Raw genomic sequence first — 15328 nt, 5'->3', positions numbered from 1 at the left:
AGCCTTCCCAAAGCATCCAGTTCATCAGAGCATCCCTACACTCCTTATCCGCTAAGGGTTACCTTCCAGCTGACAGCAGTGTGGTGATAAAGGCTGATTCCAAAGTGCACTAGTGATTCAGAAGTTACTGGGACTGATGGCAGCAACTGCTGCTGTCCTACCAGTGGCTAGGTTACAGCTCTGGTTTGTTTTTAAGTTTAAACCAGAAGTGCATTCCCTCCATCACCTGTTTTCTATACCCAGATGCGTTGTCAAAGCACTGTCCTGGTGGTCACAGGATGAAAACCTATTTTCAGGTTTCCCCTTTGGTATTAGACAACATGAGGTGGTCATAACCACTGATGCATCTTCACATGCATTGGAAGCATTGTGGGGACCTTCATGTACAAGGGAAGTGGCTTTCCCAGGAGAGAAAGTTGCACATAAATGTTCTTGAACTGTAGGCCATAAGATATACTCTTAACTCATTCTCAGATATGGTCTAAGGGAAGTCAGTTCTCATTCAAACAAGCAAATTTTTTTGCTATGTTCTATATGAACAGACAGGAAAGCACTGGCTCCAGATCGCTCAGTTCAGAAACTTCGAAGATGTGACATTGGGCCATGAATCAAAGCATCCACTTCTGTGCCATCCATATTGTGGGAGAACACAGTTCACTGGCTGATACTCTCAGCGGGGTTCATACATCCCATCACGGATGGGCACTCACAGAACAATACATTTGGCCCATTTTTGACCTTTGGGGTTATCCTACAGTGGATCTCTCTGCCACTCATCACAATACCAAGACCCAGTGTTTCTGTTCCATGGTCAGCAGTGACCCACTGTCCATGGGGGACGCCTTGGACATCTTCCAGTTTATCTGGAAGGTCACCCTTTTCTACTTGTTTCCCCCTTTCTCCCTCTTGACGAGGGTGGTGGCAAAGCTGCTAGGGGACGACTCAGAGGCCATTCTCATAGTGCCCTTTTGGCTTCAACAGGTGTGGTTTGCCCCTCTCCTCAAAAGGTCCAGAGGACTCTATGTACACCTCCTGTTCTGCTGAAGATCAGGTAGTTACTTCACCACAATATCCCTCACCTCTGCCTCACAGTGTGGAAACTGATGAGCAATTGACCCATCCCTTGCATATGCAAGAGGTTCTGCTTAATTCCTGTAAAGTGTCTACTAGATGGTCTTATGAAAGCAAATGGAAGCACTTTGAAACATGGACCTGTTCAGAAGGTCACTCTCTCATATTATGCCCACTATCTAAAATTCTATAAAAGAAGAAGAAGAGATTGGATTTATACCCCACCCTTCACTTGGAGTCTCAGAGCAGCTTACAAACTCCTTTCCCTTCTCCTCCCCACAACATACACCCTGTCAGGTAGGTGGAGCTGAGAGAGCTCTGAGAGAACTGTCCTTGAGAGAACAGCTCTGACAGAACTGTGACTGACCCAAGGTCACACCAGCAGCTGCATGTGGAGAAGTGGGGAATCAAACCTGGTTCTCCCAGATTAGAGTCTGTGCACTTAACTATTAAACCAAACTAGTATCTGTACACCAATCTCAGGGGCTAACATACTCCTCCATAAAGGTTCATTTGGAAGCCATATCTGCCTTCCTCTCTCATATCAAGGATCATGCTGTGTTCTCACATCATCTCTCTAAGCCATTTCTGAAGGGACTGATGAACATGTATCCGTATCTACACCAATCTCAGGGGCTAGCTTACTCCTCCATAAAGGTTCATTTGGCAGCCATATCAGCCTTCCTCTCTCTTATCAAGGTTCATGTTGTGTTCTCACATCATCTCTCTAAGCAGTTTCTGAAGGGACTGATGAACATGTATCCCCCATGTCCCATTTCAGCCCCTCTCTTTAGTGCTCTCGCAACTGATGTTGAAATCTTTTGAGCCTATAGCTACTTGCTCATTGAACCAGTTGTCTGTCAAGGTTTGCTTCTTAGTTGATGACCACTCGAAGATCACCAGTTACAGGTAAGCAACCTGTCTTTCTCATGTGGGCAAGGTGATCCACTTGTGAATGGCTGCTGTGGCGCAATGGTTGTACAATATCCAATGATGTCTGTATGCAGCCTGATCACTCCAACTTTGGTGTTTCTTCTGTAGCATTCTTCTGACCCTCCCCACAGCGGCTGACCCTCTGCATTAATTCTTCTCCCAAACTGGCAACAGAGCCAATAGACAGAATTAGCGTGATGCTCCAGGGAACCTGTCCTGTGCCCTTTTTACAATTGAAAATGCACTCAAAACTCCCTTTTTATTTTGTTTTTATTATGGGACACTGTTTGTCAAGGTACTGAGCAATTATAGCCCTGCCCCTTACTCTTTTCGCATCTCTTATAGTGTGCTCAGGCCTTCGGATTAAAAAGTAAAACAGCTTTCACTTTAGAGCCATGTAATTGATGACACTGGCCAACAAAAATAATAACTTTGGTTTCTTTGCAGCAACCCTGCCAAAAGTTTAAAACTGAAAGGAGCCTTAAGCTGCAGTCCTTTATTAGTGAACAAATCTCACTGAACTCAGTCAGATTTACTTTGAAGAAAACATATATAGGCTTGGATGCCACCTAAAATGTCAATGGATGGAAGGATTTCTGTCCACAGAAGCGGGGCTTCCCTGCCTCTCCATTCCTGTTACAGTTCCTTGAAATGTAGTTCCTGGGGGAGGGAGATCCAATGGGGAGTTGGAAGTCTACCACAAGAGGAGCGAATCAGCGAAGCTTGTCCCTGTGTGCCTACCTGGTTATTTTAGGCAAGAGGGGCTAGCCTGTTGACTCATGTTAGTATATCTGACTGGTTGTGCTAGGAATCAGAAGGCTGTAAGCCCTGCAGGTCCAGTTGAGATCATCAGTGGCCATCAAAGAGATTCGCCCCCTTACCCTTTAGGTTGCTTCTGTACTCTCACAGGACAAAATGCATAATTGTGGGACTTGTAGCAAAATAAATGATAATTAAAACTGTTAGTATTTTATTTATTTAGAAATTTTATGCCACTTCTCCATGAACCTGCCTGAGGCAGCTTATAATATAAAAATAACAAAAAACAAAACATTAAAAGACATTAATTAAAACCCATCATAAAAACGTAATCCAGCATAAAAACATAGACAATAAAAACAGACCATTGACAGCTTAAAATAAATTTCCAGACTGAAATAGTGTTTTTAAAAATTAACCACTTAATTAAGAGTGCGGGTGAACCACAATGTTTTGGCCTGGCTCCTAAATGACAAGGCATTCCATAATCAAGGTGCCACTGCTAAAAATGTCTGGTCTCTGGTTGCCACCCACGTCATCTCTGAAGGCAGGGGGGCACGGAGAACGGGGCTTGAGAGGCAGGTCTTAATTGGAAGGACAATAGCATTTGTATAAAATGTGTTAACTTTTGGTGTATCAAATCTTTCCAGCTGGAACAGTTTGAGAGTACTATTGGGTTCAAGCTGCCAAATCATCGGTCTGCGAAGAGGTTATGGAAGGTTTGTGTGGAACACCATACTTTTTATAGGTAAAAGTTTATTTTTCTAATTACTGTATATGAGTTCCCCATGTCTTTCCACTGCAGGGATTCAAGTAGCTTTAGGGGGAAGATTCTGGCCAGAGCTGTGTTAGACAGATTAAGCACTTTCTCAGCCCTACTGTTGCACTGATCAGATTTGTGTTCTCCTGTGCATTGCATTGTTTTAAAATGTTTTTAAAAATACCCCAAAGTCTACTCATGTGTCTTCCATGAATGCCTAGTTTGGCCTTAAAAAAAAAAATCTGCGTACTGAAACCACAGGACGGATTCTCAGGTCACAATCTAGTGTTAGAATCCAGGGTCCAGTAACGCGGTCCCGATGCAAGGTCAGAAGGAAGTCTAAGGTCTCAGTCTAGGGTTGAAGCATATGTTCCAAAGGCATAGTCGAAAAGCAGTCCAAGTGTCAAGTAACAAGGTTTCACGAATCAGTCTCAAGCAGGTCCAGCAACTGGTGGGGCTGTCCACAAGGCACACATTGATTCCACATTGGCTATAGCCTCACTGCAGGGTTATTTAGGGCATTTCTCTGCAGGTGAAGCTGGTCACACATCAAGCTCCTCTCCACCAGCTGAGTCAGTTCCTTTACTCATGAGCAGTACCGGGGAGGGCAGATCCTGCAATGACAGATTGGTTTCCCCTGGCGTTCCCTCAGAAGAAAGCATGTGTCAGCCATAATATATGCTCAGAATAAGGGTGTAGATGAATGACCAGGCCAGCAGTTAGCACTGTGCTGTAACTAGTAATGTTAATAAACCAGTACCCAGATGCATTTTGAATACCATACTCTGATTATGTTGTAGCCCATTTTATTGGTTCTAAAAACATTCTACATCCTGTCTACTTTAACATAGTGGGTACCTTTTTATATATAGAATATGGTGACTTTGTTCTTGTTGTGCTTCAAGACTGTTATCACCAGAACAGCCTCCGAAGGCCAAGTTCCTGACATTGGGTTCAAAGTTCCGCTACAGTGGACGTACTCAGGCACAGACACGCCAGGCCAGCAACCTCATAGACAGACCTGCTCCTTACTTTGAACGCACCTCAAGCAAACGTGTCTCCAGGAGTCTTGATGGTGGTAAGACAAAGCCAATTTCCTTGTCGTTTGCTACTTGAAATACTAACCTTCTAATACTTGAGTTAGGTAGGAATGCTAAATGAGTAGCAGCATCTCTCTCTTCGTTCTGGCTATTTTAATTGTATAAGTTCATTTTCATTTATATTCCTTTCTTACTGGGACTCAAGGCAGGTTACAAATACAGTAAACTTAGAGCTATTCAGTCAATCAATAAGCAAATTACAACATTTGAATGATAACGTTTAAATCTAACATCAAAGATTTCTAGTAAAATGAAGTGATTCAGTCAGTCAGCCAGCAGATTACAAAATATGGTAACATTTGCATCTAACAGCAAAGTTTCCTAGTAAAACAACATAATGTAGTGGGGCTGGGATTGAAGAAATGGTAGGAACAAACTCATTATCCCTAAGAATAGTTTGCTCCCAAGCTGATACATTGCCCCAAAGTTCTACAAGATTTACCTCCTGAACAACAATAGACATTTTAAAGCATTTTTTCCTAGGAAAAAAACATGTGGAAAGAATTGAATTTTTCCTCACAGTGGAAACCTTTCATTTGGAATACCAGAACATGATGTCTGAACTGGGCCTCTGTCTCCTGAAATTGCAGTTTGTCAGGGATAGCAAAATAAATCTTTTTTTTTTTTCCCAGCTCCAGTAGGTATCACAGACCAGAGCCCACTTAAGGACTTCTCTGCTGATAGAAGTTTTAAAGCTGCTGGACAGTCTAAATTAAAAGATGGAGAAGGTAGAGATGAGGATGGAGGCATAGCTAAAATGCCGCATTTCGAAGATGGAAAGGTATGTTGGTTGACACTAACTGTACATTTTTTTGGTGTAGTAAATAGTAGAATTTTAAAATATATTCGAGATTTATTCAAACTAGAGTGTCACATGAACTGTAGGAAAGCTGCATTATGGCTTTAATTTATATTTTGTGGTGGTTGCTTTATGCAGTAATTTGCCTATGTGTGGACTTGGAATGAACTAACAGAGAGAAACTGGGGGGAGAGGTATGTTGCACTGGTCTGTGCCTTTGCTACAGAGCATGTTACCTGAAAATGTATTTCCCTAGCGTGGAATCAGAACACTCTGGTTGAACAGAGCACTGGCTGAAGAGAGAGTGCATGAACCGTGCTGCTGATTTTACTCTAGGACAGTTTACTTGGTAATCTGTCCTGGTTACTCAGCTTTGCTTAGAAAGCCTTTGCATTTATAAAAGAGAGGATCAAATAAGCAATCCATGCTTAATTAATTACTATGTTTTATTCGCTTTATGCTACTAATACATTCTACTATGGATAATAATTCAAAGGAGCACAAAATTAGGTGTGACATGTTTATTAGTTTTCAGAGTTCACATACTTTAAACATAAGAATAAGGCATTCACATTGGTTTTCAGTTAGCGTAGTGATGGATTTATTTTTGCATTCTGTCACATAAAGCACATGCAATCACTTCTAATGAATATGCTTTTTTGTAAGTTGTTGATAAGCATTTTAAGCTGTTTATATTTTAAGCTGATTTGAGCAATGAGTAAGTTATATAAGAATAACGTTTAAGTAAATTAAAGTTGTAGCCTGTTAAATAATCTACTGCTCTGAATTAAGTCATCTATATATTGAACACTCGTATTTTTTCCATTTGATATTGCTTGCTATTTGAGCATTAGAAAATGTCTAATTAACCTGAGAATCTGACTTTTTTCCTGCTATTTTTGTACATAGTTGCCTTTGGGTTGGGGTGGGGTCTTAATACCCAAGGAGAAATGAGAGAAATAAGTTTTGAAAGCTATAACCAGATTGTTTGACCTCATGTGCTACTGTCTCTCCTGCCCACCTTCTGAAAAAGCTTTGAAGTCTGTCTGTTTCCCTCTGTTGTGATTGCACTAGTACACTCCCAAACTAAAGAGCACTTTGCCAAATGTTCGGATTTTATGTTGGCTGATTCTGAAAACACTTGAGGCCTTTGAATGTTTGGGGCATCCGTACCGCAATAGTAATGCTATACCTGCTTTTGAGTAACTGTGCTCACTAAGTTTCTCCTCCCTTCCCTTTCTTGTGTATTCCTTCTGCCCACAAACATACATATCATGGTCTCATCTGCATCTATGGTTGGACTGTTTTCTCTTCCTCCAACCTGAATATATGCATCCACAGTCACCTTCCACTTACTCTGTTTCATCTTGTCTTTCAAACCTACCCACTATACATGAGATGGCAATGCTTTCCGACATTTCCAGGAATGGCTATCTTGGTAGACCTGTGCATTCTCCCTCAGACAGCATGAACTGCAGTCCCATGAAAGAAATCCTAATCTATGGCAGAAACAAAGGAAAGGCCCATACTACCTTGAAACCCATTAATCTCTTGGTGACTGGCCATCTTCTTCCTCTTGCGATAGAGACAGGAATTCCCAAAAGCAGTGGATACAAAGAACCAGTTCCTGTGTCTAGCTTTCCATTTAGTTTGAGCAAAGGATTTTCTTTTAATTTCCCTTCACTGCTTGATAAGGATGGTTACATTAGTTTTCCTAGCCTTCCTGAAATTTGCATCTCATTCTTCCCACCTGGTCTTCAGCATTATGTTCCTATTACTTCTCCCTCATTCATCCCTTCATATCTAGTCATCTTTTTACTGCTTCTATCTACTTTCCAGTCTATTCCTTTCTCACTCATATTGTCCCTTCCTGTTGCTCTGTCTCTTTGCTACCTGGAACCTAAGTCAACTGCACTGAATGCCTCTAATGAAACTAAAGACAAAGCTGAGGAACAGGAGGTGTGTAATTTTGTTGCCTAAATGCTATTTGCATGTCAGTTTGCTTTTCAGTACTAAGTGTATTCAGTCTTGCAGACTTCTAGCTCAAGGCCATTGATTCCCTGTTTTTTAAATTGCATTTGATGCCCATTTTTGCATAAATACCATGCTTTTGAAAAGAATATATCTACTAGATACTGTACTCAAAGAAATTATAGAACCTATGAATGCAATGTTGGGGCTATGTGGGTTCTACCCATTGTTTCCTGTATTGTATAGGACCACTGGAAATTGTTCAGATGAAGCCATATAAAGAGCTCTATACTGAACCATAAACGCTGGCAATGTGGCAGTTTGTTAAAAGGCTGCAATAATCTCTCACATTATTGGCTGTAGCCTCTGCATGTAGGTGGTGTTTCTTACCAGCATTTCTCTTTGTGAGCCTACTGGTACCTCCTTGTACTCTTGAAGGTAATCAACATGGGCTTCCAGATATATCAGCCTTTCTTTAGACCCAGTACTTAACATAGCATTCCTGTGTCTCAATTATTGATCTGGTCCTAATACAAAAACAATATAACATTGACATAACCATTCAAAATGCCAGTCTTACTCTCTGTTCAGAATATGAGTTTGGGGGGGGGGGTTGTTTGCGAATGAGGATAATTGTGATTTTTTCTAAGCTTTCCAAGAGGTCATGGAAATTTGGTCAATCCCCTTTCATGTAGACATGTGCAAAACTTGAGTTTATGTAGCACGTCCTCAACTGTTGCCTAAAGTAGAAAGTTTTAAAGAATAAGCAAATTTATCTGAGTGTGAGCAATTTCTGGATTTTGAAGACAATTAAATTAGTGTTATTTTATTAAACTTTTTTGATGATAATGATGTTGCTGTAAATGCTGGATGGTAACACTGTTCTCCATACGGCAAGCCCAATATGGTGTAAAAGACTTTGCCATGAACTTAAGTCAGAATTTAAAGCTGAAAAGCCTCTTACGTGTGGAAACTGTGTTATCATACAGCTCTTGTTCATAATATGAGACTTATATGTCTATCTTTGACAAAACTTGCTGACCATTGGCTGGTGCCATTACGTAGATGGAGACAGAAGAGGAAGACATTCAGAAGAAGGTTGATGATATTATCGATTCATTGTGGTTGTTGCCTGCCTGCCATCATCAGTGTGTGAAGCTTCTGTAGCTTGCTTGCATAGTGGTCAGCCCTATTTATTTTGAAAGCATTACTTATTAGTTTTAAACCCTCCTTGGTTGGTTGCTGATCATGGTCTTTTTGTTTTGTTTGTTTTTTTGTCTTTTATGTGTGTGCTGAATTTCACAGATGTATCCCTTGAAAGTAGATGGGGAAAATATTTATATCAGACATAGCAATTTAATGTTGGAGGTTTGTATGATATAAGGGGTACTTTCTTGTCTCATGGGCTGCCAGGCTGCATGAGATTGGGAGGTCACTTCACTTGCAGGCTGTTCTAGGCACGGTGCATGAAATGCATGGGGAATGTTAATCTTGAACATGCATGTTGAAGATCTTAGTCACTCTATAAATAAATAGTTTTTAAGTATGCAGCTGTGAGAACATTTTGCAGGGGTTATAGCCCTGTTTAGGTGTTACCATGTCCATCAGTTTGGGTATTTACTGTTATGATTTTGTGAATATGCTATCAAGAAAATATATTTGACACATGGTGCACCCAGTGTCTCCTTTACATTTCTGACATGTTTCTGGAAATGTGATACAGTGAAGTTCTGGGTTCCCTTCCTGAAAATATTTTGGTCAATACTTGTAAAAAAAATATTTTGCCTTCCTAAGGAACTAAATCCAGTCCAGGAATGAAATAATTATGTTTCCATGTGGCTACTACTTTTTTGTCAGTCCACAGGATACCAAGAGGTGTAGTTTGAGAAGTGATTTTGTTGAAAAATCAAGCTTTTTTAACAATGTGTAACCCAAGATTCTCTAGCCAACTCAGTAAATATAATTTAACCATTTCAACATAACTATGAGAAAACTAACTTGTTACCCAAGATATAAGCTTTGTCATCCAAATTGGGCTATTCCCGTTGTCAGATGAGACTGTTCCATAATTACTTGTATATATGTAACAACATGAAGATCCACAGATTTTCAGTAACTTTACTAATATTTCTGTCGCTTTTTGGCAGCTTCTGATAACCCAGTATTTAATTTGTTTAACTTCATAAAAATGCTGTAAACTGTATTGCATAATTCTGCTTTGGACAAATCCAAGAAATGTGCCTGGTGTCAACTCAAAGCTATTTATGAAAATACCATATGGATTCAAGCAGTGATAAATGTCTCCCAATTGGTTAAATTTTCGTCATAGACTTCGAGTAAAATCACAATTGCCCTTTAAAGTTTTTGCATTTACATTTGTGTGCAGAAATATATGACTAAAGGCCTTTAGACAAAGTTCTGTTTGATAAATAGCTGTGCACACAACATACCATCCCACTGTTTCTCTCCTCTTCCCCCCACTATCTGTCTTTCAGCCAGAAGGCTTATCCACAGCATAATACTATAGAAGATGAACCCCGAAAGCTGGGTCTCAACATGAATAAATTAGCTTAGAAATTTAATATAATTGTGGCCTATAGTCTCAGGATAGCTTCTGACTTCATTACACAGGTACACACATATGGTGTTAGGAATAGCATGTATCTTATTTCAAATGTTTGCTTAGTTAATGTGTATTTAGATTAAGAGCTAATTGCTGGGATGCAAAGAGTTACTGTATGGTATTTAGAAGTAACTTCAGACTTCATCCTGTTCTGCACAGAGTGCTGTAGCTCAGGACTTCGTATATGCATGCCTAAATACTCCTATTGTCTCTATTTTAATAAAATGAATTCTTTTTTAAAAAAATACAGCATTTACTGTTCCCGAGAAGCTGTAAATACATAGCAACTGTACCATAGAATCATTCTTTCTATTAAGATTATTGATATTCAGGGACACAACAGATGTGGCTCTTCCTGCTGAATATCCCATAAAGCACCACTCTTCCCACAGTGTTGAAATCTGCCATGCACTTCCAAAGGAAAGTAAAATGGTCCAGTAATCAAGAGCATTGCTGGAGTAAAAAGCAAAGCCTTGCCTGTCCCCCTGGCACAAGGCGACATGGCCTTCATGAAAAGATAACCTAAACTCTGTGTGCCCTTCCTCGCATAATAATGATGATGGATGTTTTGCTAATAGAGTTGCAAAAATTAGAAAGCACTCTGATTTGCTGACTTAGCAAGGACTATGAACAGGTGGCATAGGAATAGCCTAAATAAAATAAAAATAACTTGAATCTCTACCCCCTGTATACAGCATCACTTAATTGCAGAAGGCTGCAGTGGTGCTTGTGCCATTCTTCTACAGCTCCACTAAAAGCTGCAGCTCAGGATCAGTCAAAGATCTGTTCAGTTGCTTCATCTTACAGGAAGTTACATGCAGAAAGTAGAAGAGCTGTGTATGTAAATGTAAAATGTGGCACAGCACCTTCTTGTGGTTGTTGAAAGCACCATTCTGTTCCTCATACATTTTATTATAGGTATAAGAAATTTGCTTTAGTCCTTGCCATGTACCGTAATGTTTGTAATGTTGTAATGTTGTAAAAGATCTTAAAATAGATGTGTGTATGTGTAATTTCCATGCTGATAAATTATGAGGACAACGGATGCTTATTTTATTTCATCTTGTAGGTAAGAGTCCATTCTTATCTCAAATCATCCTGTCATTTAGGACAAAAGCAGCTATTTCCTCTCTTGAGAAACAAGTTTCACTCCAAACAGTAACCTGAAATTGACTCTGGAAATGCCAGGCACCTTTCATGGCTTTTAATAGAGAAAAATGTTGGTTTGTGTTTGTCATGTTTTGTACTACTCTTTTTACGTTACATATTGCTAGGACCTGGATAAGAGCCAGGATGAATTACTGAAGCATCAGGCTAGCATTAGTGAACTCAAGCGCAATTTTATGGAAGCCACACCTGAGCCACGCCCCAATGAATGGGAAAAGCGTCGTATCACACCTCTGTCTCTACAGACACAAGGGGTATGTCACTGGAAGCCCTTGTTAGCATGCATAGCTAGTAATGTTGAGAAAAAGATTGTGTTGTAGAAGTATGTGTTGTATTCCAGTATAATTAATAAGGATCTTAGATCTTGCTTTGCTGCTAATATGAATCTTGTGCTTAATACTCATTAATATTGTGAGTGGCTTTCTCTTTACCAATACTGTGCTTCAAAGTAACTTTACTTTTTAGAGTAAGAAAGCAACATTGAAGGAAGCTAAGGTGATACCATTGTAGAGGCTTAGATTCTAGGTAAGGAATAGAAGTTTAAGTAATTTCATTTTCTCACAGTTTACAGTAAATGGGTGTTCAACTATTCACAGATGATGTGTAGAAATCCTGAATGAAACATGCATTGCTGCATTCTCCACAGTATTTTCCTATTGCTGATTTTCATATATTTGTCAGGGCTCTTTTTGTAGAAAAAGCCCAGCAGGAACTCATCAGCATAATAGGCCACACCCAACAGCAGAAACTCATTAGCCTATTAGGCCACACCCAACAGCAGAAACTCATTAGCCTATTAGGCCACACCCCTGACAGCACAGCTCATTAGCATATTAGGCCATACCCCCATGCTACCAGAAGTGTGGTCATCCAGCCACACCCACCTTTTGCTTCTTATTCTGTTTACCTTTTTTGTTGTCAAAACCCAGGGCTTTTTTTGTAGCAGGAACTCCTTTGCATGTTAAGCCACACACCCCTAATGTAGCCAATCCTAATGAGTTTCTGCTGTTTGGTGTGGTCTATTATGCTAATGAGTTCCTGCCGGGCGTGGCCAACTCGGGGGCCAGCCGGAACTCCGTTCCTGTGCGTTCCTGCCCAAAAATAGCCCTGTTTGTAATAATGCCATGACTAGACTATAATATCACAGATATTCAGCTACCTCTTCTGGTGTTACTGGGACTTGTTTTAAGTATTAGCATATTTTGAAATGTTAACAAGCTATTTAGTGATATGTGTATAGACACATATTATATATAGTTATAGCTCGCATAAAGGATGGCCAATACGGACTTGGCTCTTTAGAACTTTTAAATACATCCCATTGAATTACATTCAGTACTGAATGTGTGCTTATCATCATGCATACTCCAATACAATAACCACATAGTGGTGCTTCACCTGTTGTCATGTACAAGTTATTTTGTATACTTATGTGTTCAAAAAGTGTATGAAATGTCCCTGAATATACCAGTAAAGCAAGTATTTTACTGAGCAGCTGTTTCTCATTATACAGAAATCACTGGATGATACAGTAATCTTATAACATTTTGTATGTGTGGTAGTGATGTGGACTTCCGATACAACAGTACACATACATTCACACCAATTTCACAGAAGGGTTGGATATTCTGCTCTGAGTTGTATTTTGCTTTCATTTTTCTTACTAATCTGTTTGCCTCATTTGTTCCCTTACTAATTTCTTTTGGTTTGATAAAAATTACAAAATGCAACTTTAAAAAAGGATATATAAAAGGAAACCTGGAATGACAGTGGGCTTCAGGGATCATGGGTCACCAGTGGAACACAAGTGAAAGGAGGCTACCTGAAGTCTTCCTCTTTTGGTTATGTGCTTATTGTGAAGGTTTTGGCTCCATGTCTGTTACATTTGCTTTGATAAACATTGCCAAACTTCTGTTTTTAACCTTATCTCTTACAGTACTTATGTCACACTCAGACTCTTTGACAGATGACAGAATAACTGATACTCAAGTTAAAACTTTACATTGCCTTGAATGAGTACAGACATCTGTTGAAACCATTTTCTGTAATGTTGAAAAACCAGGATCTTTCTAATAGTTCAGCTGCAGAGGATATCCAACTGCTGATGCTTCAGCTCTTTTCATCTGATGTGGAGATGTTAAACTCAAAAGGGTACTGTACATAAAATGTCAGCAGTGTTATCGAATCAGATGTGACAATTGGAGGTTTACTCAGGGTAGTGGCTACTTGTCTGCTTGGTCCCCCCCCCCCCCCAAAAAAAATTTTTTTTAGAGCCCTAAGACAGAGCCCTAAGGTTTGCTTTAAGTCTTCTCAGTTCAAGGTTATCCAACGTTTATTTGGATGTGTTCAAATCCCATTAGACAGCCCAGTATAAAATCTAGTGCCTTCAGCTCTTTCTTCTGTGCAGAAGCTGTGAGGTCAAACATCCTTTTCGAAGAGACATGGTTCTCAACAGCCAATTGCCAGAGTTCTCTTAATTTTATAGTAAGAGAGAATCTTCTGTTACCCGTGTGATGGAAGAAATGCTGCTATGAATAATAGCTATGCTGTGTAGAGGTTATTCCAAGACATAATTAGCTTTGAAACTTTAATATTGTATCTAAGCTAGCTTTTATCCTTCTAGTCCTTTTTGATATATCAGACAGCACTGCTAGCTTCAGGTCCCTATGCTACTGGAAATTTATTGTAGTTAACATTGTAATGATTTTTTTATACTGGTGAGTATAAGATAGAGATTTGAAGGCCTGAGGGGCGGGAAATGGAAAAATTCAGGAGGGAAAGTCCCCCTCCCCCAATTTTTCCAATGGAAAAATGAGAAATTTTGAAGAGTACTGGAAAAAACTCCTATGAAATATTTGCTCTTTTAAAAGGAGTGAAGTGTTTTTACAGGTAGGGTGGGCATAGTGTAGACATACAGAGCTCTTAAATCCAAATCCAGGATGCATTTCTACACTTAGAAAAATACCTGACCTTCATTAGGGGAGCATGCAGGGCTTTCATTGCCTTCTGTTATCCTTTTGACCTGACCCTTGCCTTTCCTTGTGATACATACACCCACAGGTTAAGTAACAAATAGTTTATTGCCCTAAGGTAGCATGGGGTTGTAGTTTTCTCTCAAGAATTGGGTAATTTGCAATTTTACTTGTAGAAAACTAAGGCATTTATCACTTTTATATTTCATAAATATGCCCAGTGTTACAATTTTATATGCTAAGTACTCTGTCTTCCTGTGGATGCCAGTCACAGCTGCTGGCGAAACGTCAGGTCCCACAATGCCAAGACCACGGCCATACAGCCCGGAAAATCTACAACAACTAATGCTACACTTTATGTTGTTAAAGCAGTAAAATGAGTTTAGGTTTGACCACAGGGAACAGCTTTGTTTGGGGGGTGGATTTAAAAGTATGGGAAAAATTGAAATATGCACAATGCTTGCTTACTGTTTCAACAACATATAATGTATCATTCTTAACTTAGCATTTAAAATTGAACTATATGGTTTATATATGAAATTTAAAAGTATAAATGCCTTGGTTTTCTACAAGCAAAGTCGTTTATATAACCAATGTTAAAGAAAGACAAACAGAGAGAGATGCAAACTGCTGCACCCCATGCTATCTTACCGTATATATCTTAATTTTTTGCTATCTGAGTGGCAGGAAAAAGTAAAAGTTGAAAATAACAAACACATATTTTGTAGTAAATAAGAAAAGTGTTTGGACAGACTATTCCGTACCGTCATAGTGGGGCTAGCAGCATATTTGGTTATCAGGTTAAGCTTCGCAACATTAAGAACACTGAACTACTCAGTAGTGTATATTATAACATATTAATTGTGGATTAGACTAGTCACATTTTAAACAACTATATGCTGAAAAATATATATTTGAGTGATACACATATGGATTGTTCTTCAATGCTGTATATAGACTTACACAAAAATATCTCATCAATGTCTTTCTCAGTGCTTCCCAAAACCTCCAGTTTTTGTCACAAAATAAGAGAAGTTGGGGATACACACACACAAACTGGATCTTTTCATTTCTAGTAGGGATCAGTGTTCCCTCTAAGTTATGGAGTTTTGTGAGCAAAAATTCTATTTTGTGACCTACTGGCATTAAAGTTGTGAGCGAGCGATTTGGCTA

The 15328-nt window shown here is 39.4% G+C and overlaps 1 protein-coding gene across 6 annotated transcripts in view; it reads left to right on the top strand.

Annotated features, from left to right (window-relative positions):
- The window catches only part of EPB41L2 (erythrocyte membrane protein band 4.1-like 2), a 127062-nt gene that overhangs the window by 88035 nt on the left and 23699 nt on the right, over positions 1–15328 (top strand). For 5 of the 6 annotated variants that reach the window (XM_015421263.1, XM_015421265.1, XM_015421260.1 and 2 more), the window contains exons 10-14: positions 3414–3511; positions 4429–4601; positions 5256–5404; positions 8699–8761; positions 11291–11437. In XM_015421263.1, the coding sequence (XP_015276749.1) occupies positions 3414–3511; positions 4429–4601; positions 5256–5404; positions 8699–8761; positions 11291–11437 (630 nt within the window). The remainder of the gene's footprint in view (positions 1–3413; positions 3512–4428; positions 4602–5255; positions 5405–8698; positions 8762–11290; positions 11438–15328) is intronic. The other variant, XM_015421264.1, reaches the window with a different exon arrangement.

This window comes from Gekko japonicus, unplaced genomic scaffold (genome assembly GCF_001447785.1).
Source record: "Gekko japonicus isolate JY-2015 unplaced genomic scaffold, Gekko_japonicus_V1.1 scaffold407, whole genome shotgun sequence".
NCBI classification, from domain to species: domain Eukaryota; kingdom Metazoa; phylum Chordata; class Lepidosauria; order Squamata; family Gekkonidae; genus Gekko; species Gekko japonicus.
This window is presented reverse-complemented; position numbering and strand designations above follow the sequence as displayed.